This window comes from Canis aureus, chromosome 3 (genome assembly GCF_053574225.1).
Source record: "Canis aureus isolate CA01 chromosome 3, VMU_Caureus_v.1.0, whole genome shotgun sequence".
Lineage (NCBI taxonomy): Eukaryota > Metazoa > Chordata > Mammalia > Carnivora > Canidae > Canis > Canis aureus.
Window position 1 is genome coordinate 37,952,720 of NC_135613.1, and position 22,745 is coordinate 37,975,464.

The 22,745-nt window shown below is 35.5% G+C and overlaps 1 protein-coding gene across 10 annotated transcripts in view; it reads right to left on the bottom strand.

The window, feature by feature from the left end:
- MYSM1 (Myb like, SWIRM and MPN domains 1) overlaps positions 1-22,745 on the bottom strand; it is a 43,722-nt gene that overhangs the window by 254 nt on the left and 20,723 nt on the right. For 4 of the 10 annotated variants that reach the window (XM_077891965.1, XM_077891959.1, XM_077891963.1 and 1 more), the window contains 12 exons: positions 21,817-21,920; positions 20,334-20,411; positions 18,172-18,257; positions 16,963-16,998; positions 15,481-15,535; positions 15,086-15,136; positions 14,302-14,376; positions 13,488-13,676; positions 12,419-12,551; positions 7,355-7,460; positions 7,119-7,176; positions 724-6,096 (listed from right to left, as the gene is read on the bottom strand). In XM_077891965.1, the coding sequence (XP_077748091.1) occupies positions 5,929-6,096; positions 7,119-7,176; positions 7,355-7,460; positions 12,419-12,551; positions 13,488-13,676; positions 14,302-14,376; positions 15,086-15,136; positions 15,481-15,535; positions 16,963-16,998; positions 18,172-18,257; positions 20,334-20,411; positions 21,817-21,920 (1,139 nt within the window). In that variant the 3' untranslated portion in view covers positions 724-5,928. Of the gene's footprint in view, positions 1-723; positions 6,097-7,118; positions 7,177-7,354; positions 7,461-12,418; positions 12,552-13,487; positions 13,677-14,301; positions 14,377-15,085; positions 15,137-15,480; positions 15,536-16,962; positions 16,999-18,171; positions 18,258-20,333; positions 20,412-21,816; positions 21,921-22,745 lie in introns of those variants that run through there. The other 6 variants (XM_077891966.1, XM_077891968.1, XM_077891961.1 and 3 more) reach the window with 6 other exon arrangements.

The window sequence follows — 22,745 nt, forward strand, 5'->3', positions numbered from 1 at the left end:
ATCGAAGGATGCTTTGCTCACAGCATCTTTTTGCCCGAGTTGATAAGCTGGGAAGAACTTGGTCAATTAGAAAGTACAGACTGAGGTCAGAATGGAAGTAGGTAAAGTCCTCTTTCAAGAGGTTTTGTATATGATAGGAAAAAAGACTGGGGAGTTAAAGACCGGTGAGTTAATTCTGATCTTAAGATGAGATTTTCTTTCACTTTATAGCTTCTGTATCCTTAGTTGCCTCAATGTGAATTACCTAATGAACACCTCCATATACCCTACCCTCTGGCCAAAGACACCATTCTCGATTTCCCACTTCTTATCTCCGAACCTGTGCTAAGGTCACCTCTCTGAAACATCTTTCCCCAAATGTCGCTTACCAAACCCTGCCAGGATATCTAAAGATGAGGTCTTCCAAGAAATCGATCTCACTGCTCACATTCTAGAGAATTATTTGTCTAAACACCTATTGCCCTTGAAGTCTTTACAGGCATTTATAATCCATTTCAGTTTGTATCTTAGTGTCTTACCTGTCCATGTTGGGTTTTATGTGTTTCCCACTTACTAGGTAATAGGCTTCTTGTGGGACCAAAATCAAGATTTACTCATCTTTGTGTCCCCTACAAAGCTCAACATAATAAGACATTCAACCAATGTTTGAATTAATGGGGCATATTTGCAATTCAATGTGTATGCTGCTAAAACTTAGAAAGACATCAAATGATTCACCACCACTTTTTCTCAGAATTTTATTTATATAGAATCTTCAGAATGTTTCCCTTTAATTTTTATCACAAGCTAAAAATCTCAAAGCTTAAAATCAGATATTTTATAACATGTCATTGTTTAGTACAGGGAGAAGAGTCCAACCATTTTGAGGAGAAGCTTTCATAACTGTATAAACAATATTTACAATATTATTTAATATAGATTTAGACAACGTGGCATCGTATTTAAATGTACAAAATAGTTTATGTCATATATTTTAATTATAGAACATTCCAAAATTCAAAGTAATAAAAGAAATCCATCAACACTAACAACATTTGGGGAACAATAGCAATAGGTTCATCGATAATCACAGTAAACTTATATGATACATATACATAATACACAATTTACAATTTACACATCAAATACACAAATTCAAAGATCTATGACCAGTCTATTTAAATCATGCTGGATTCTAAATACTATTTTATAATTCATAGCTTGAAACAAATGTTCTGTGGTAACCTATGAAACAGGAGTACAAACTATGAAATCCTAGTTAACATTCTTCTTAAATCCTAAGAGACTACTCTAGGAAACCTCAAAGACAGCACATAAGGCATTTTTCCCTGAAATTAAAATTCTTATGAATATATTCATAAATATATTCAAAGGAAGAAAATACAAACAACCCAGATATCATGAGTTAATTTTACCTTCTCAAATTTAGTTCAGTACAGAGCATCTGGTATAATCACAGCTTCTCTGGGAAGTTTTGATTTTCTCCTGATTTAGGGGGCTAACATATTTATTCTCTGCCTTTTTCCACAAAAAATTTAAGGTGGCTAAAAAGATTCAGAAAATGCCAGAAAGCACAAATTACAGGGCAAATGAAAAAAACAGAGAAAACAGAGTTTTGAGGAATAGAATACATAAAACCATTTAAGAAAAGGTCAGAAATTTAATTAGTTAAAGTATGTGACATTATTCTCCATAGTGATTTCCTGGAAATATTCCAAATTTTATATTGATTTGTAAGAAAACTATTTAAAATTGCTGGTAAACTGAGAATACTGATCAAATTTTGTATTAATCATGATAGAGATGATGATAAAAATGTGCTTTTTCCTTTGTGCTTGGATGAAGTAAGTTTTCCTAAATGCCATGATGTAGGACTCTAGACTTAAGTCTCTTACTGTTGGTAAAGGAGAGTGTCGATAAAAAAAAATATAAAGTTTGGGTGCCCTTATTTAATTTCTACTGAGAAATCCATCCACTGAATGCCTGTTGATGACCTGAGGATTGACAGCTGTATGTCAGGTGGTCAGATGTCCATAAGTCTCTTTATCCACAGGTAAAGCATCAATCCTGAAGCATCCTGCCATTACATCACTTCCTGCAAGTCTTCCAGCTCACCTCGTTAGGACCCAGCAAGAAAAACATGACCAACTGAAGAGCAGGAGGCCTGCACAGATTGGCCTGTTGACACTGCAATCACCCTGTTGCCCAGACAGCTGCAGAGGCTCTGACCCTGCTTACTTAACAGTCTGCACATCACAGACCTCACCTCTACTCCTGTGGGGGAGGAGAGTTTTGGAGAGAAGGCATGGAAGCATTAATCAGCTTCCATGAAATATGAATGGGTCTGTTCAACTCTATCCTTCTAGGTCCCGCTTTCAACAAATGTTATATGAACCATCTTGTACCTATGTGCCAAGAGGTAAGAAGTAGAGGGAGCGGGTATAAAGTGGGAGTGTGTTTGAAGGAAATGAAGAAATAAAAGGTGGTAGGATATGTGGCAAGAGCTTCACAACTACAGATTAAGGATCAGACAAAAATATCCACTTGAAAGCTAAAACTAATCACTGTGTATCTTTTTTTTTTTTTTTTTTTTTTTTAGGAGGATGATTTTTCCCAAGCAACACTCTTTAAGTTTTGGTCATGTCAGTGAAGAACAAGGTTCAAGTCTATAGATTTAAAGCCCCAGGAACTGCAATATTCTTGGTGGTGATGGCAAAGCTACCCCAGGGTTTGTGAGATAAGTTTTACAGGCGACAGAATCATGACTGCTATTTCTCCAGTGATACCCTTGAGAATATAGGAAGGGCCACCTTATCTTTCAGGCACCATGCCTCCAGCCCACAATACTTTTAAGGCCCATAAAAAATGTTTTCATCTTTTAAATTCAGAAGGAAAAAAAAACAATCTTTTAGATTGAGGACATGTTTATATATAGTTAGACTCATTTTATATAAATAAAATTGTAGTGAATTAATTTTTAATTTTTTATGGAAGACAACATCTAAGAAGGCAAAAGTGTCTAAGTCCTACATAATGTGGGTTTGAAGACCGTTCAAAGATAAAATAATGGAGGGATGAGGAGAGTCTGATCTTGTTGATCTTATTCCACTGATTTTTCTTTTTTGCATGTTACTTTGGGATTAGATTTTTAATAGAGCTCAGTCTAATACTGCGAAGTACTAGTGTCCATTTCTACTAGTCAAGCAAGAAAAGAAAAAAATTAAGTTCATTATTTTATTGTCATTGTGCAGTCTTAAGAATCAAATCAGGATGAAAAGATCTGGATGTTTTCAGGTCCTGTCTCCACTCCTGTAAGCATCACCTGAGGTAAGTTTCCCTTTGAGTCTCTGCCCCCTGAACTTCCTATGTTAGTTACACTGCCCTCAGTAGACTTCCTCTGTGCTTCTCCAGCACCCTGGCTCTGACTACCCTAAGCAGCCTAAGTTGGCAGTGACAGGAATGTGGGTGGGCACTTGCAATTTCAAAAGTGTTTCAAGAATATGATAAGAGAAAAAAAGAAACAGGGAGAATGAACAATGAAGGAGAGAAGGAAAATATCACAGATTATAATGTTCTAAAATTATATGGTCCAGGAAAAAAAAAGGGGGTAAGAACTTATACTAAAATGTTAACCTGTGGTTTTTTAGATAATAGGATTTATATATTTTTATTTATGTTTCTGTTTTTTAAAAAATATTTTGAGATAAATGTACTCTATCATCAAGAAAAAAAAAACACTCAGTATATATTATTTTAAAAATTGTGCTCTCCACACTCTAAACTCCAAGGATTACTGTCTTCAAGTTCTTCACAGTATGGCTTAGGTTAGAAAATATGGTTAGTTACTGGCACATAAGGGATCCAGATTTGAGAACAGAATTTTAAACAATTTCCATTATTTTCTATCACCCAAATTAATCGATATTATAGGGAAATGTCAATCAAGAGAGTTAATTCATACCAATTTCTAGGATATGTTCCCAATGTACAATGAGAAAAACACATTAAAAGGAAGAAATACAAATGAATCAATTACTACGTATCATAGAATCAGACTTTCTGTGCTCGGAAGGAAAAACAAAGTCATAAAACTCAGACCCCAAAAAAACAAAACAAAACAAAAACTCAGACCCATGGATTACAGGTGAAGGGCATGAGGTCCAGACAGATTATGTGATGTTATCACTTCCAGAGAGTGAAACCAGTAACAGAATTAGGAGGAGGACTCAGGTCTCCTGACGTTGGTCTACAGCTCTTAACACCTCTACTCCCAAAGGTAATTGCTTTATAAATTATGTTTCATTGTTTATCCTAACTACATATAGAGAAATGCATTTTAGACCTGGAAGGATGTTAAGAAGATAAGTTAGTTCTCAGTTATATAAGAACTTAGGCTTAGAGAAGGTCAACTTATATCCACCCCTCCCTTTCACCCAAGTCACAAGGTTGAGCCAAGACCTAGACCATCTAGATCTAGCTCACTACTCCCTCAGACACTGTCATATTCTTCCATGGCTAATGATTACTACCAAAAAAGGTAAAAATACAGAATCATATCCAGGTAAGATGTAATAAAACTATTATTAATAAGAGTGCTTGAAGAACGGGTATAAATCAGTTCTATGGCTAACAGAATAAACTGAAATCCATTTGAGTAAATCAGGCAGCATGATTGCTAATTTTACTTGAAAATGTACTTAAATGTAAATCACAATCTTAAGTTTTGTTGTTTGAAGATGATGTAAACAAGGCCTTTCAGTGTCTCAGGTTCGTATATCTGAAAGTAAATTACAAGTGTTATAATTCTCTAGAGCAGAGTTGGAAGATAATGGCCAGCAATCCATTTTTTGTGAGGCTCATGAGGTAATAAGAATGGTTTTTACATTTTTAAAGGATTATAAAAAAAGTATAAAGCAGAATATCTGATAGACACAGTATTTGACCTGCAAAGCCTAAGTTTTTGACTAACTGTCCCTTTACATAAAAAGTTTGCTCACTTCTGTTCTAGATTTAGAAAGTATTTGAAACTGGGCTAGATACGTAGTATGTCCTGGAAGGCTTTTTTGTTTTTAAAATTAAATATCTGATTTAATATTTAAGTGTTATTATAATTTGCCACTTTCTCCTGATAACAGGTAGTAGGGGAAAAAAAATCCAATACGAGAGTTATGATTATCCGTGTCCTAATTAAATGAGGTTTCATCACACATACGAATATAAGTGGACATATAGTTGAAGCTAATTATTTTATGTATCTGAAATCCATATAAAATGTTTCAGCTAGCTGAGAAAATGGCATATCCTGTAGTATTACTGCTATAAAATAAAATGGAAACAAATAGCTATTAACTGAAAAACTGGCAATTTGATTTTCTCCTTTGGGTTTCTTCTCTATGTTTAAGATTTTCTCCTTATGCCTCCCCTGGCCTCCTACAGCTTGTTGTTAGATTTATTATATCGATAGTTCTCAACCATGTTAATTATCTCGGTGCCATCCATCCATAGCTCATTTGCAACCATAAGCAAATCTCACCAAAGCAGATGGAAAAAAATGGAAGTACTCCTAATGAGACAGAGACATGAGGTACCAAAATTTGGGGAGAAATAAATATTAGAGATACATTCCATTTATCAACCTGAATACAACAGTAAAGCAGACAGCCCTTTGGTCTCCTGCACTGCTTACTGGCCATGGCTGGTCTGCAGCACTGCAGCAGACCCTGCTTCACACAACACTCTGATAATCACTGTATGAAAGCCAGTCCGTATCTCTTTGTCACATCATTTATGTGGCAAAGTTTCGATTTTGTGAGCTAGAGAAAAAATATTAAAGTTGTGCCACTATTAGCAAAATTACAGTAATTTCAAGGATATTACTTTGAAAGCATGATCACTGTATCAAGATTAGAATGTCTTACTTTAAAATAATTACATTAACAGTTCCTTTGTACCCACAGCACAGTTCTCTTCAGCCACTCCATTCTCCTGCTTGCTTTTATAATTGGAAAGGAATAAATTTTCTATTTGAGTTAAGAATTCTTCAGCAATGAAGCAATTAGTCACTTTGCTCAGAGTTTTCCTCAGACACTCCAAAAGCTAGTTGGAAAGAAAAGTTTTATATTTAAAATACGCAAAAAGTATAAGAGGGTTTGCATTACTATCATTATTGTATCCCTTTCCAAATCTCAAATTTTCTAATGTGCAAATAAGAAACAGTCTCCTTAAACGTGGCTGGAGATGTATTTGTGATGAATAATCAGACAGCCAGATGCAGCAAGTCACTGTTGAGAAATGCTTAGGTTAGTTCCTTTATGATCTTATGTGAGGAGACAAACCTAAGATTTTAAGTGTGATGTTTTCTACTTTGGACAAGTTTGTGACTTTCCTTCTTTTTTCTAAAGTTACATTTACACAGCAAAATAATCCTGTAGAATAAAAATCTGTGTACATATACAGGACTTGACAACTTCAAAATTAGGATGCTAGAGTTTGATTCCTGAAAAATATGCGTATTAATCTTCCAACAGAACAAGGAGAAAGCAGCTTTAACAGAGGGAGTAAAAAAATCTAAAAAGAAACTTAGTATGTTTAAATTTTCTATTCTCAAACTGTTACCAAAAAAATAAAAAATAAAAAAGATGTTGCCAGTCTCATGGTCTTTAACTCTTTATACTCATAGAAACAAAACAAGAAGTGAAATAGAAGAATTCAGAACTCTTACTTCCTACCAGAAAGTTAAATAAAATGACCACTTACATGTAATTATTAGATTTATTCTACCATTCTTAAAAATGATCAATTGTTATGCCTAAATGGAAACATGGCACTTGAATTTAACAAAATGAGAAAAGTGTTCTCCACTACATACAATAATCTGCTAAGAAATTTATTGGCCAACACAAATTTATTCTAAAATAATATTATTTCTATAAGCAAGTATGGGCAACAAAACATATTACTAATTATCTCTTAGAAATTAAATTTTTGAAAGGAAAAAGCAATAAAAAAATACACAGAAAATGTATCTACAAAGCATTTGGCATCCTGGGAAAACACATCAAGATGAATAGCTTTAGAATTCATGAACAATAGAACCAATTAAAATGAAGGCAGCTTACTTTCTGCAAACAAGTCAGGTCAGAATCCCGGTGAAAGATTTTATCCATAGGGACACTGCTGTTGGAAGAAATATGAAGACAAACTGATGAAACAAATACCTTAAACTAATCAGTTTTGTAATAAACTGTCACTGATGTCATATATCATAGTTTTATATTTAACTTGGGTTTTCTCTAAAACATAATTTAATGAGAAACACTGCAGATGTGCAACCATCTCCAACCACAGTACATACCTATGGGAGAGCCGGTATTTTTCTATTATCCATCTTGTCTTTTCAAACACTAATCCCCACTGAGGTTCTTCCAGCATCTGTTGTACTTCAAATTTATAAGGTAAACCTAGAAGAGCATAAAGAGGCAGACAGACTATCACCAACTATTTCTTAAGTCTGCAATCTCCTTTCAATTACCTAAAATCCTCACCCTCTCGACTTGGCAGACCAGCTGAACAGCACTTTAAACATAGTGGGCATTCATTAAATATTTACTGCCTGGCTGAACCAGGTCCATCAAGCACATTAATGCCAAGCAATTAATAATAATAAAGAAAAGTAAAAGTACCATTTGCATGACAATTAAATGTAAGGAACTGAGAGGCAGGATGATCACATAATTTATATCCAAACCAAGAGACTTTTGAGTGAAAGGGGGCACTGTTAAAAATTGTCAGAAACACGGGCTTAAACTGACACTGAGCTAGGCAAAACAAGACATTCCATTCCAGTGATTTTTATTTTTAAATAGGTTAAGCTTACAGCAATGCTATAAGGTAGGCAGCATTATTCCTATTTTACAAAGAAACAGGCTGAGACCAGTGAAACAACTTGTTTAGGCTGGGGAAATTGAAGAGCCTGGATTTTAAACCCCAGCAAGTCTGCCTGGCTTCTGAGCCCACACTCACTTTACCTCCTTATAGGAGTTAACACCAGTCAGGAAATAGGATTAACTCTGGAGAAGCAGCAACTGCACTAGAGTCAAAACTGTCAGGCTAAACTCTGGAGGAAAGGAGCCCAAGGGGTAGATACCATGCACACAGCTAGAAAGGAAAAATACCAAGGATGAGCCTATTGGAAATTTCTCATATATCTTTCAAAATCTCCCTATAATTATATTTGCAGTGTATTAAAAAGAAAAGCTCAGGTGATTCATTACCAAAGGTCAATACCATAAAAATAATAGTAAAATTTACATAATGCTTACTATATGGCAGGCTTACGGTGCTTTATATATGTAAGGCCACTTTAAACTAGCTACCAGTATTATCCTCTATCCCTGCTTTTTCTGGGGGGGGGGGGGGGGGAGATTAGGACACTGAGTCACAGAGAGGTTAAATAACCTGTTCATCAGCATATATATATAATTATGAAGAGGCAGAGCCAAAATCTGAACCCAGGCAGTCTGGCTTAAGTTTGTTATTAACTTTACAATATACTGCCTCTCAACTGGGTTTTTGTCAATATAAGGCTTTTTAAGTAAATACAATGCCAGCAAATCAGAAGGCATGAAGAAAATGAAATGAAAAACACCATGACTAACTTCCTTGAAAAACAAGCTTATTTTGTCAATGTGTTCTAAAAAGCACCCCTATTTTTTTCATGTGGATCTTTTTTTTATTTCTCAATTCTCCTCCATTTCACTTTTTCCCTCCAAAAACTTGAGAAGAGTGACACATTACAGCACACAAGCTATTAAGCAAACTCCTTTTGGTGATATTGATAATTTACTTGAAATGCTCTGATTACTTACTAAGCTCAGACAACAGTATAATCACAACTTCCTATTGAAGATCTATTATTTGCTAAGCACTTGATATACTAACAACAATTTTTACAACTTCCCTGAAAGCAAGGAAATAGTTTTTTTAAAGATTTTATTTTATGTATTTGAGAGAGAGAGAGCTCACACAAAGGTGGGGGGAGGCAGAGGGAGAGGGAGAAGCTGAGTCCCTGCGGAGTGTGGTGTGGTGATGATGAACACAGGGCTTGATCCCAGGACCCTGAGATCATGACCTTAACCAAAGTCAGATGCCTGCCTGAGCCACCCAGGCGCCCCAGCAAGGTAATAATATTTTCTCATTTTACAGATGTGGCAAAAGGGAATGAGAGGCTAAGTAATCTGCCCAAGGTAAAATAACCAATAAATGTCAGAACTGGGATCTGAATAATCTAGGCAAGCAACTCCTACTCTTAATGAGAACCAAAAATAAGAATAAAGAATGCATTTTCAGTCTGTGCTGGTGAAAAACTGTAAAAACACACACACAAACTATTCAGCTTTGTTTGGTATTAAGAGTATTTTTCTAAGTTAAAAAAAAAAGCACTAAAATCAGTACAAATTTCTTTTTGTGCTGAATATTTTTAATCCATTAAAATATCAGAAGAAAACTAATCACTAAGTATATTTTTTGCCTATTCCAAGTACAGAAAATGCTTATCCATTAGAAACATTTAAAAGAAAACATGGCTATATACCTAACAGGAAAAAAGAGAGTAGGACAGGAAAGGCAAGGAAAAGAGAACCTAAGTTAAAAGTACTGTAACACAAGGTATCCCATGGCTTCTTGAAAATTCTTGAACCAGAATGTTTCCAAATAAGAGCACAGTGAAGAACCCAGGATTAAGACCTAGTAAGCAGTGTTAAGAGGCATTTAAGAGACAACTCTGCCCAATAGAACTTTCTGCAATGATGAAAATACTGAATACTGTGTGCTGTCTAGTGGTACCTTATGAGAGCATCCAGTACAGTTCCCTCTCATCCTTTCAAGTGATTCCTGCCCCTGCCTCGGTACTTTCTTCCATGCATACACTGCTCTATATTTTGCTTAATACTAAATCTGTCCCTTCCCACAAATCTCTAGAGTTTGGCTCCCCATGAAGCTTTCTGCTCTCGGGTACTCTGTCCTACAAATTTAGTTGACTTTGTCTTCCCTCTGTCACCTCAATTCAGTCTGCCATTCCATAGGTAGGTTTCTCCTCCTTGTGTCATACTGGGAAACTCTTGTTAGGTTGGTAAGCTAGGATAATTTGGGGCTCCCCTCATTTGTTTCCCATCTCTCAGCAATATCCCTTCACTGCCTGATGTTGTGACCTAAACACCACTGTCTTATACATTTGTCCAGTTTTATGGTTGTTTCAGATAGGTCTTTGTTACTTTCTTTGGGCCAGAAGCAGAATTCTAGGAACTGAATTTTAAATTTCATTTAATTCTTAGACTATTTAGTAAATAGTCTTATGTAGCTGGTAGCTACTGTATTCTCTGTATACTCTGATAGCATCAGAGTACAGGCTCATTTCCTAAATTTAGCAGACTGTAAGATTTAAAAAGTGACTTAAATTGAGAATAAGTTAATTGTGATTACTCCTTTTGTAACTTTTTATAAAATTATATTGGGTTAAAGAATGTTATATACATGAGCTATGTTCAAACTGGGCATTTTGGACTAAAGCTAGTGTCAATACTCTTTGTTCAATAAAAACCAGTAGAGTGCTGACCACTCCCTAGGTGCAAGGCAACTATTAATTAGGTGCTGGTGGGGATACACAGACAAAGAACACAGTTTGGGCTCTCTGAGGTTCAGATTTTAGTGTGAAATGTCAAATGGATAGATTAAACTTAAAGGATAAAAGCACCCTGAGGGCAGGAAACAAGTGTTGCAGATGCACAAAGAACAGAGCAACTAATTGCAATGACATGGGGGTAAGCACTACTCTGCCAAAGAGATGGCATCATTAAAGTGACATCATTAAAAACAACGAAGTTAATTTGTTAAACAAACTTTCACTCAATACCTACTTTATGCCAGGCCTTGTGCTAGAGACTGAGGACAGAGAGATGAGTCCAATATAACATCTACCTTCAAGGAGCTCATGAGCTAATGGGGAGCAGTATAATGTTCAGTGACAATATCAAAAAAGGACAGTGAAGGAGAGCAGCTGTGGTAAGGATAGAGAGGAGAAAATAAATATTCCAGAAATGTCATTGTTTCTTCAAGTCTTTTCCTTTCTACACACTTGCCTCTTATATTCCCCTCTTTTCCCTAGTCTGCTACACTAATTCCCTGTCCAGCCAGAGTTGACTGGACTACAAGTAACGTAATTCCCAAAGGAATCAAATCATATGACTGGGCTAAGCCCAGCACATACTTTCTTGGGATAGAATGGAAACAAAGACTAGGAAACCAGTCAGGCACTATAAAGCCTAAACTGAGAGGCCACAGAGAACTGGTAACAGGGTGGTAATTTTTCCTTATTATTATTATTTTTTCCCATTTGAATGCCACTGTAGAGAAAGTCAGTCTATATTCATACAAGATTTCCTGAGAATAGAGACTTTGTCTATTTCACTTACAGCAGTAACTCTAATAACTCTAGGACAGGCATACCTTGGGTTATTATGCTTCATTTTACTGCGCTTCATTTCACAGTTATTGTGTTTTTCACAAATTGAAGGTCTGTGGCAACCCTATAGTCAAGCAAGTCTATCAGCAACATTTTTCCAATAGTATTTGCTGACTTTGTGTCTGTGTCACGTTTTGGCAATTCTTGGAATATTTAAAATTTTTCATTATTATTATATTTGCTATGGTGATATGTAATAAGTGATTATGACTCACTGAAAGCTTAGATGATGGTTAGCATTTTTTAGCAAAAGTACTTTTTAACTAAAATATGTATGCCAGGTAGCCCGGATGGCTCAGCGGTTTAGCGCCACCTTCAGCCCAGGATCCTGGAGACCCGGGATCGAGTCCCACGTCAGGTTCCCTGCATGGAGCCTGCTTCTCCCTCTGCCTGTGTCTCTGCTTCTCTCTCTCTGTGTCTCTCATGAATAAATAAATAAAATCTTTACTTAAAAAAAAATAAAGTATGTGTGTCATTTTTTAGATATGATGTTACTGCACACATAATAAACCACAGTAGATTGTAAACATAACTTTTATATGCACTAGGAAACCAAAAAATTCATTATTGTGGCATTTAATTTATCATGGTGGTCTGGAACCAAACCTGCAGTATCTCTGAGGTATGCCTGTACCTAACATGGACACTGCTTGGCCCAAACTTTTCCCCACATTGTAATCCTCCTGCCCAGTGGCCATGATTAACACCGTAGGGACTTGAATCTACAAGGGGATCACCAAAGGGAAGAGGATGGCTGCACTACATGGTATGCAAACAATTATTCCCTAGTTGATGGGACAAACTTCTCAATCACACAGCCTCACATATGTGAGATTTGAAGAAAGGAAGGCTGAGATAGGGTGAAGTTGTTGGGTGAAGCTGTTTTTGTTGAAAACTTACGATAAGAGCCATCTGAGCTAATTTCATCACTTATAACCAGGCAGGTAATCTGGGAATAAGGTAAAGGATTGTTTTGATTATAAGGACTAACAATCATTCCAATGAACTTTGCACCGCCTCTGGAGAAGTAACTCTACAGTGAAAAGAAAAGTATAATTAGTCTTGACTGCATAAATTTAAAAATCAGTATTTACCCATACCAACATCTTAAACACCTAATGGAAGAAAAAGGAATACAAAGGTGTGTTAAAAACTTTATAGCCAAACAGCAACTAATTGAAATATGTATCATTCCGCACTATTATTTTTCAGGCCAAAATGTGCTCAACCCAACCAGAAATGACCCTTAAAAATTAGATCATGTGGCCTCCAAAATCTGTATTTGCCATGAATATGTTTACAGATTATTTTCACTATAGGTATAATCTTTATCAATACGGTAATAATTTATTAACAGCTACCTATAACAAAAACATTCACCTATCCAACATAAACTATCAGAATAAAACAAAACTTTGTTTTTACCAGAGATGTAAAATAGACTGGTACTGATTACTTCATTCATACCTAGACCCTGTCCTAGTTGTTCCCATCAATTATTTTTTAAAGATTTTATTTTTATTTACAGAGAGGGAACGGTAAGGGGGGAGTAATAGAGGAGGAGGGGGGGGGAGGAAGAGGGAAAGAATCCCAAGCAGACTCCACACTGAGTGTGCAACTTGATGCAGGACTTGATCTCACGACCCTGAGATCATAACCTCAGCTGAAATCAAGAGCCAGATGCTTAACCAAATGAGCCACCCAAGTGCCCCATTCCCATCAATTTTTAAAGGCTCTAGAAGTACTTATCACTGTTAGATGGTTTGTCTGTACTAAATAAAATAGCTAAGTGTTTAAACACATATTACTCTTGTGATCAGAAAAAATGCAGTTATTTCAAAGCTCCAGATGTAAATAGTATTAGAAATGCAATACTTGGCTAGGAATGCTATAAATACATTTATTTCATAGAAAACAACAAAGGAGGAGAAAAGGTGCAATTATTTACACATAAAACCTACAAGCCCACCTGGTATTTGGCTTGAGTGTCAATATCTCGTAAGGAAGGATTTGGATCAAAGGCAGGATGAGAATGATACCATCCAATAACACTATAGCCTCTCACAGCCAAGGTCTCTGAGGCCTGTGTTTGTGAGACAGGATCCATCTCACACTGCAGTCCTGTACTCAGACTATTACATGGCTCTGCTGCACAGACCTATAAAAGATTAATCCTTATATGGTTACACTGAAATCCTGTTAATTCTATTACTTTAATGTTTTAGTTCTTTCATACATAGATACAGAAACTTTTTTAAGCCAGTGAAAGTATTTGGCAGTATCACAGGCAGCCTTTAACTGGCAAATAAATAACACTCCAAAAGTGTGATTGTATGTAGGAACTCAGAATCGATTTTTCTACTCAAACAAGGCCGTAATAATAATTATTTTTCTAAGTCAGCCCTTATCATATCTGTACATAGTCTTTCAATGACTCCTATATTTATGATAATGATTACAACAGAGTGACGCATGCCAAGTTTCAATTTGGTGCATGCTTCCTGGCCTCTTAAAGTAGTTGTAGCTTTTTATTGGTGAAGGAAATGAGAAGGCAAGGCCTGGCTGGCAGCACTCTCTCTTTCTTGATGGCAAAAGGAACAGGTGCTCAATATGTGGAATGTTAGTTTGCTCCTGGGAATATCTAACACATTTGCATAGTCTCATTTATATCACAGGTAAAAGTCTGTATTTTAATTATATCCACTGAAATCTGTAAAAATATTTGGTATGGCAGCAGGACTAAATAATTTTTAAAAATTATTTTAAAACAATAGAGAACTTACTTCAACTACTTTATCAACTTCTGAGTATCTTCCTCCTAATAGACCAATCACTTCTGCCATAGAGACATGAGCATGCTAAAAAGAAATATAAAATAGACTTAGCTCAAACATACAAATCCATCTGACAAAAAATCAGAATAAAACTCACTTATCACAGAAGAGTCATCTATAAGTATGTTAACTATGCTTTTCTAAAATAAAGTAGCATAGTAGAGGAATTAGATGCTAGGCTCAGTGCAAAGAAATTTAGGATTTCAGATTTATCTTCACTGCCAGCTGGGAAGCTTTGAACCAAATATTTAAATACTCCAAGATACCATTTTTAAATTTAAAAAAAGGAAGATACCATTTGTTTTCCTTACTCAGGAAAGGTATCAGAAGGATACAAAGTAAACTGCTCTGGGTCCTCCTACAGAAAAACACCCTGAACAAACACAACTATTGGAGGTCTTGGTAATTTAGTGCCAACAAGGAGCCTCCCAAATGTAGGAGTTGTGCTTTGTTACAATTATCTAAAAGGCAGCAGACAAAGGATACCAGAAAATGAATATGGGGTTAATGATGATAAACAGTCTGCAAAACTCACATTAATTTATTTTCTCTAAAATATGGAAACATGCAATTGTTTGGCTTTTCTCCAAAAGAAAAGACTTATTTTTAGATTCCTTGTAAAAGAGGATAGTTAAGATCCAAAATACACGTCTTCCATACTCCCTCTTAAGCCTGCAATAAAAATACACAAGAATAGAAATCAGAGTAAGTAAACACAATAGATTATCCTTACCAAATCCATTATTAAAAGTGCTTCTGAAGCCACTTTCACCTGAAATGGCTCCTGAAATATAAAAAAAAAAAAAAAAAATGGGGGAGCATAAAAATAGAGATTTTGTTCTTCCTCACTGGAACGTCCACCCTTTTCTCCTTCACCTGTCACACCAAGTTCTCATCACCAACCAAGGCTCAGCACAAGCCAGAGAATTTTTAATAAACTATCATTCAAAATCCTAGCATGGAAAAATTCTTTAATTTCCCAACTGTATCACTCATTTGACCCTTAATGTACTTTGCCTTGTCCAATCTTTCACATATATATATGCCTCGCACACACAGAAAAAGAAGAAATACTTCATGCCTGACGGGGGCATTATTTATGGCCATTCACTAATGCATAAATAGTACCTGCTTTTCTTCACTGAAAAAATTACAAGGTATCAGCTGGAAGGGATCAAACGAGCTGGAAAAGAAAAAAAAATCATTTCTAATAAAATTCAGTAAGAAGATCAAGAAAATAACATTCATTTAAATTAGAAAATATGTATCAATAATCTAAACCCAAATTTTCAGAAAAATACTAAACTAGGAGAATTTCTTAGGACATTCTATACAACCCTTTGAGAGACGCACTGGTTTTTTGGACTCAATAAAAATATGGGAAATAATAATACCTTTGGGAGAAAGCAATTCTGTTGTCTTAATTTAATACCCAAAGAAAAGAACATTATAATACACACAAGTGTATTTCAAAAAACTGGAAGAAAATGTAAACAACTCTCTAATATGACATGGGAAAGAAAGTTCAAGAAGGATGTAAGTTTCTCAAAAATACTTGTAAGTACGGTTAACAGCACAGAGTAGGGACTCAATAAATCTTTGCTGAATGAATAAACAACAAGCAGTTCTGATAAAGAAATTAATATATATATATAAAATTCTATGATAAACTCTAATTTTACAATGAAAGAGTAAAAAAAAGACAAAAAGAGGAGAACACAAGTAAGGGTAGATACAAAAGCATGTGTAAATCTAAGAGAAATGTTACAAAAGCTTTAACTGGTAAAGAGCTGAGGTTTGAGAAAGGTATTAGGAACGATTAATAAGGCTTTCTTTAGGCTATGTTCAGAGAAGAAAAAACACACACAAACAAGGAATATGTTTATGTTAACAGGACTGGAAAGAGCAGGACTATTTAGTTCCCATTCTACCAGAGATTGTTAGTGCTAGGAAATCACACACTTTGTAATCCAAGTTCCTAGAACAGTGCCTGATACATAGCAAGCACTCACAAATATTTGTTGAATGAAGGGAAAAGATCCCAATAAAAAAAATGCTTCATCAACATAAATAAAAAGAATAGACAGTATATACATCCCAGAGAACTGAAGAAGCATGATGTGAAACTCCACTGATCTTGTTGGAGGAACTTTAAGGAATGGAAAAATTATTGGAGGGCTACAAACAGGCAATTACCGGGCTTGTTTTTATTTTATTTTTTTTTTAGAGAGAGAGAATGCATGTGTGTGTGAACTGGGAGGGGGAAGGGGGATAAAAATCTCAACCAGGCTCCAAGCCCAACAGTGAGCCCAACGTGAGGTTCCAACATGGGGCTCTCTCTCACAACCTTGAGATCATGACCTGCTATTGGTGCCCCCGGACTTGTTTTCAAAACATGGGAAAAACAGACTTTAGAAGCAGAGGGTTAAATATTGAGAAATTCTGGAAAAGATTATTAAACAGCTGATTTTGAGCCTTTACCAAATGAAGAGGTGACTACTAAGAATAATAATAATGATCTATGAAAATAGAAGTAAATCTAAATTTTATTTTTGATAGGACTGATCTGCTAGAAACTAGCAGACTCATAAAGATTCAAATATATTTTACCTGAATATAAGCAAGACATCTGCTAAAATTTTTCTTCTGCATAAGATGAAAAGACACGGGTTAACCATGGCAACGTACAGCTGATTGAACAATGAAGTCTGAGCCTTACATTTATCTCAGTTAAACATTTTATTTAATCAGTGGCCAATGACAGAAGAGGTAACTTACTGAAATGCTGATGATTCAAAGTTATGAAGGCAAATATGAGAAAAGTGGATCTGGATTCAGAAAGATCCTGACAAATTGGAACGGGGACTTGGGAGTCACAATAAATCTCACATTTAGATTCAGAGAATCAAATGTCTAGATACTAGATGAGGAGTCTAGTATTTCATAAATTTATTTTTTATTGGTGTTCAATTCAACTTTAAGTTTTAATTTTTATTTTAGAGAGGTGATATATAAATAATATGATGGTCAGCAATAGGATTCCTTAAACTAACTGCTTAGATGTAAATCACAGCCTCATCACTGACAAGCACGGGCAAGTCACTCAACCTTTTTTGTGTCTCAGTTTCCTCATCTATAATGTGGGAATGATATTAACTACTGCATAGGGTACTTATGAGTATTTAAAGAGTTCATATACATGAAGTGCTTAAAGCATAGATAACAGAGTTAGCTATTATAGCTACTATTTTATAAACGAGGACTGAAGGCTTAAGGCTTTATGTAACTTACACCTAGGGACACACTCCTGGTTAAGCATTAGGGCTCTTTCCATTGAAAATGACTTAGTAGCATTCCTAGATAATCTTGTTTTAAAAGGGACACTGACAAAACTATATCCTATTCAATGGGGCATCTGCAAAAAGTGAGTGTCTGGAAAATCAAGACATTTAACTTATTTGGTGACCTTTACTCTTACACGTTACAAATATAAGATTATTTAAGAAACAAAAAACCTTGCTAACAATCAGCACCAATCAAAGAAAGAACCATTTCATGAGGTTACCTGTTTAAAATATCTAAGGAGTTGAATGACTTGTCATAATTAAAGCCCCTTTACAACATATGTTGGATCCTACAGTCACTAAACCCACATAAATTTAAAACTTTTGCTCGAGGTCTTCCAAATTGATAATCAGTGAAATAAAAAATTTCAAAATGTTAGTATTTTTCAACTTAATATAATGTTATATGAGATATTTTTTCCCATGCATTTCCTAATCATTTGTGAGAAGTTAAAAAAATTATATAATGGTATACCTTTTTGTTGGTCTTGGTACTTTTGAGGATTTGACAGGTTTACATTTTTCCTCTTTTCTTCTTGCCAATTCCTCAGCAGAAAGATGCTAAAATACAAAACACCAGTTGATCAGAGTCCATCAGCCACTGAGAGAATTAATAAAAAACAAAAACAACTCTTAGACCATATTTAAGGGCATGTGAGAACGAGATTGACCATGTTCATGTAGATGTTATGTCCTTCTTTCTACTATCAAATTGAAATGCTAGGAAACAGATAAAAAAATTGTTCCCCAATCTACAACCATACCAAACTTAAAACTTATTCCTTCTCTTGTTTTGCTCATTTCAATTAATGGCACCACCCAGGTTCAAAAACCTCAGAAATCACCTGAGTCCCTCCACTTACTTAATCACCAAGTCCTACTGTGTTGAGTTTTCTTCCCCAAGCAGGAGACATTGTAACATAATGGTAAAGAGCACAGATTCTGGAGATAAAAAGCCTGGCTCTGCTACCCACTGGGTGGCCCTGGCCAAGTTACCTTAGTTTTCTGTGCTTTAATTTCCTTACCTTTCACACAGGAACACAAGTAGTAATAACAACAATGTTCTGGTGTTATAGAGATGATTTAATTAATGTTTATAAAATCCTGATAATAATGTGAAGTACAGAACACATCTTTCATCCCACTTCTACTACCACTCTTTACACTCCAGCCCAAATGAACTAGGCATTTTTTCCAGAATATGTCTGATATTTTTTCCCCATCTGTACCTTTATTTAGGCTGCTCCCTTAGCCTGGAATGCCTTCATGCACTAATCCTCCTGCTTATCCTTCATGTCACAGATGAAATATCACATTTTCTGTGACACCACCTCTGATCACACTCTTTGGGGGAGACCTGATACTTCCCTTATTTTTTTCAAGATCTTATTTATTTATTCAGGAGACACAGAGAGAGAGGCAGAGACACAGACAGAGGGAGAAGCTGGCTCTTCGAGGGGAGCCCGATGTGGGACTTGACCCCAAGACCCTGAGCTGAAGGCAGATGCTCAACAACTAAGCTACCCAGGCATCCCAAGACCTCACCTTTCTTAAGACCAATCTTATGGAACTTATCACAGATCATCTTTCCTACCAGAAATAGAAGTTCCTTTTAGACAGGAACCACGAATTACTAATGTGCCGATATTGGTGCTTAGGCGTGAGGTTGGGGGCAGGGAATAGGAAAGAGAGAAAGAGAACAATTTTTTTTTTTTTTTTGGCACTGAAACCCAGGAGAAGTAACATTTACTGAGTAACTGGTATATGCAAGGCTTATTAAGTGCCTAGTACTAGGACCTCCACACATTTTATCCTACTTCCTTCACTTAATTTTCACAACAGTTCTTTGAGAGATATTATCCACACTTTATAGATAAACCTGAACTTTAGTGGTTAAGAAACTGCTCAAGGTAACAAAGTCAGTTAAGTACCCATTCACAAATTCTTTCCATTCTACTGCACTAGATGTTCACAAATAAATTATATAGATTTAGAATACACACACACACATTCATTGCCTGTGTTTCTCTTTCGGATCAGTTTTTATAAGAAATACTTTAATATTTGTAATTTAAATTATGTCTAATGTGTAGGACAAGATTTTAAATGCCGTATTAAAACAGGGATCCCTGGGTGGCACAGCGGTTTGGCGCCTGCCTTTGACCCAGGGCGCGATCCTGGAGACCCGGGATCGAATCCCACGTCGGGCTCCCAGTGCATGGAGCCTGCTTCTCCCTCTACCTGAGTCTCTGCCTCTTTCTCTCTCTCTCTGTGACTATCATAAATTAAAAAAAAAAAAAAAAAAAAAAAAAAATTAAAACATTATCCTACAAATGTTTACTAAAATGAATTAGGCATACTAACTTCCTGGCACCTTGGCAGGTATTTTTGAGCTAGAACTAGAATGCAGAGGTAGATAATTAAAATTCAGGAAATGAATCAAACGCCTAGTTAACTGTACCAATGCCTTCTATTTTGTTGTTTATTGGTGATTTTTACACAAGCAAATTAACATGGGTAACATGGGAAGGATACATACACATACAAATGAGTGTAATATATGTGGCATTAAGATATACAAATGTTAATTGGCAGGTTAACTTTTACTGATGAGCTATTTGCAAAGGTCAAAGTTACCTCAAAGGTTTGTCCTTCTAAGTCTTTTGCATCACACCAATTTCCCCATGGGTCTCGGACCCTACGTCTCCTTGTGCGCTGTGGTAAGATTAAAATAATGCAAAAGGTAACAAGATTAACTTGGAGAAATCACAGCACAGTAATATACAATACCAAAATGACATTTTTCTAAAAATCAGTTAATTTTTTTCTTAAAATATTATAATCTCTGATTAGCAATGCATAACCAAATTTTTATTGACTTATTTTTAATAGCACTATCCTCAGAAATAAATCAGTAATGATCCTCTCAAGTTTACTTAGATTTCTTCTTGAATTTTCATTTTTCTTTACCTTTAGGAGCTAAAATACTAGGACAAAAGATATTTTTAAGACCAAAAGAACCATCAAGAAAATGACTTCCCTCTCAACCACTTGTGGTAGAAAGCTTCCAAGAACCCACAGCAAGAAGTAGAATACTGAAAACTAGAAGCAAAATAATTATTTCTCAGGCTTACAAAGGGAAAGATTGCCTAATGGATACAAATAATAAAAAAGCACAAAGTTAACTGACTGGATTACTAATACCCAGTTTTGTAGACCTCAACACTGAAGCCTTTAAAATGCACTGGCTCACAAGCCAACGTACAAATAGCACTCCTTCCAGCAACTATATCTAAAAACATCCTTTCTCACTACAGTAAATCTAAGTAGAAATGGTTTATGGCCTAAATACTCTGAGAAAAATACCCACTTTATTATGGACACTTTTCTTCATTTGCCTCACTTTTTATCAATTCAACCTATTTTATTAGTAAAACCAATTAGGTTTTTTAGAGGACTTGTAGGATCATTTATTTTAAAAATTAGATTCATGAATTTTAAGATATTTAAAACTCAATAACCTCAGGAATTAAAAAAGAAAGACTACAATAGTTTGGATAGCTATTCCAAAAAGCTGAAACCTAAAGTTCAAACTTTAAAACAAAGTAACTAGGCAGCTCCCGTGGCTCAGTGGTTTAGCACTGCCTTCAGCCCAGGGCCTGATCCCGGAGACGCGGGATCGAGTCTCACGTCAGGCTCCCTGCATGGAGCCTTCTTCTCCCTCTGCTTCTCTGCCTCTGTGTGTGTGTCTATCTCTCATGAATAAATAAATAAAATCTTAAAAAAAAAAAAAAGGAACTGAAAGAGAAAAAAAGAGCTTAACTGTATAGATGTAAAGACATGCTAGATAAAGAAACTAGAACCAAGCAGTCTAAGACCATGTCGCCAGCAAAGCACAAGGGTCTGTCAGTGAACTGAGGGCTTTTTTTTTTGTTTTTTGCCTTTTAACATGAAACTGAATGGGAACCAAGAAAGTGAATGGCTATGGTGAAATACTTGAGAAAACATGTTCTTCCACTAAATGTCTATTTGTTAAATCACTGGTGAGAAGGAAGCACACCTTACTCAACAGGGCAAGGAGCAATTTGAAGAGGTCTCTTACCAAAGGGTGGCTGCTTACCATAGATTGCAGCCGCTGTGCAAGCTGGTATGCTTCGACTGTATCTTTTCGGTCTCTGACTCGTACTTTGTCAACTGGTTGTGGCCTGTTGTATACAGCCTGTTCTATTGGAATTCAGGAAAAACAATCAATTATTTTCTGAAACTCATTGGTTAACTAGGAAGACACATCTACACAGATGTTAAGTTGTAAGCCAATTTCTAAGTTTTGTTATACCTGATCTTCTAAACCTACTCTACAACCACTTGGAAGTCCTCATGTAAAAGTAATGCTCTTAAGGAAATCTCAATAAAACGGGGTTTTTGTGAGATGGGTAATTTAATTTCTAATTAAATGAGTGCTAAGCCCACTCTTCTGAATTCAGAGGTCTAATGCAGAAAACACGATTTTTCTTGTGTGACTGAGGAAGCTAGGAGATCTTAGTTCTCTTGACCAGCCAGTCCCATGTACAGTGCTTGGGGAAACAAAGACACTGAAATGAAGGACAGACCACAGGGTAGACTCTTAATTTTCTCTCTTTCTCTCTATGAAATAAAATAATCTCTGATAAGAAACTTTCTGGTTAATGGCTTCTCATAGATATATCATAGAATATACTCTTCTGAAACCATGGGTTACAAAGTTCTAATTACTTTATTACTTTGCAACTATGGTTATTATTTTTCTTCAAAATGTTCTGTGTCACATTAATTCAATAAAAGTGAAGAATACATTTAAAATCATGCATATTCATTGACTTTAAATTTGAGAAAAACCTAGTTTTTAGTAAAAGAAACTTTCTTCCATGAAAAATATTTTAGCACTTTTATTACATTTAAGTGTAGAGGCTCATAAGTCGTTTTCTTTAAACACTGCTAGACAGTATTTCTAGCATTAATATAGATTACACAAATTAAATGGGCTATTACTAGAATTTCTTAAAATTACTT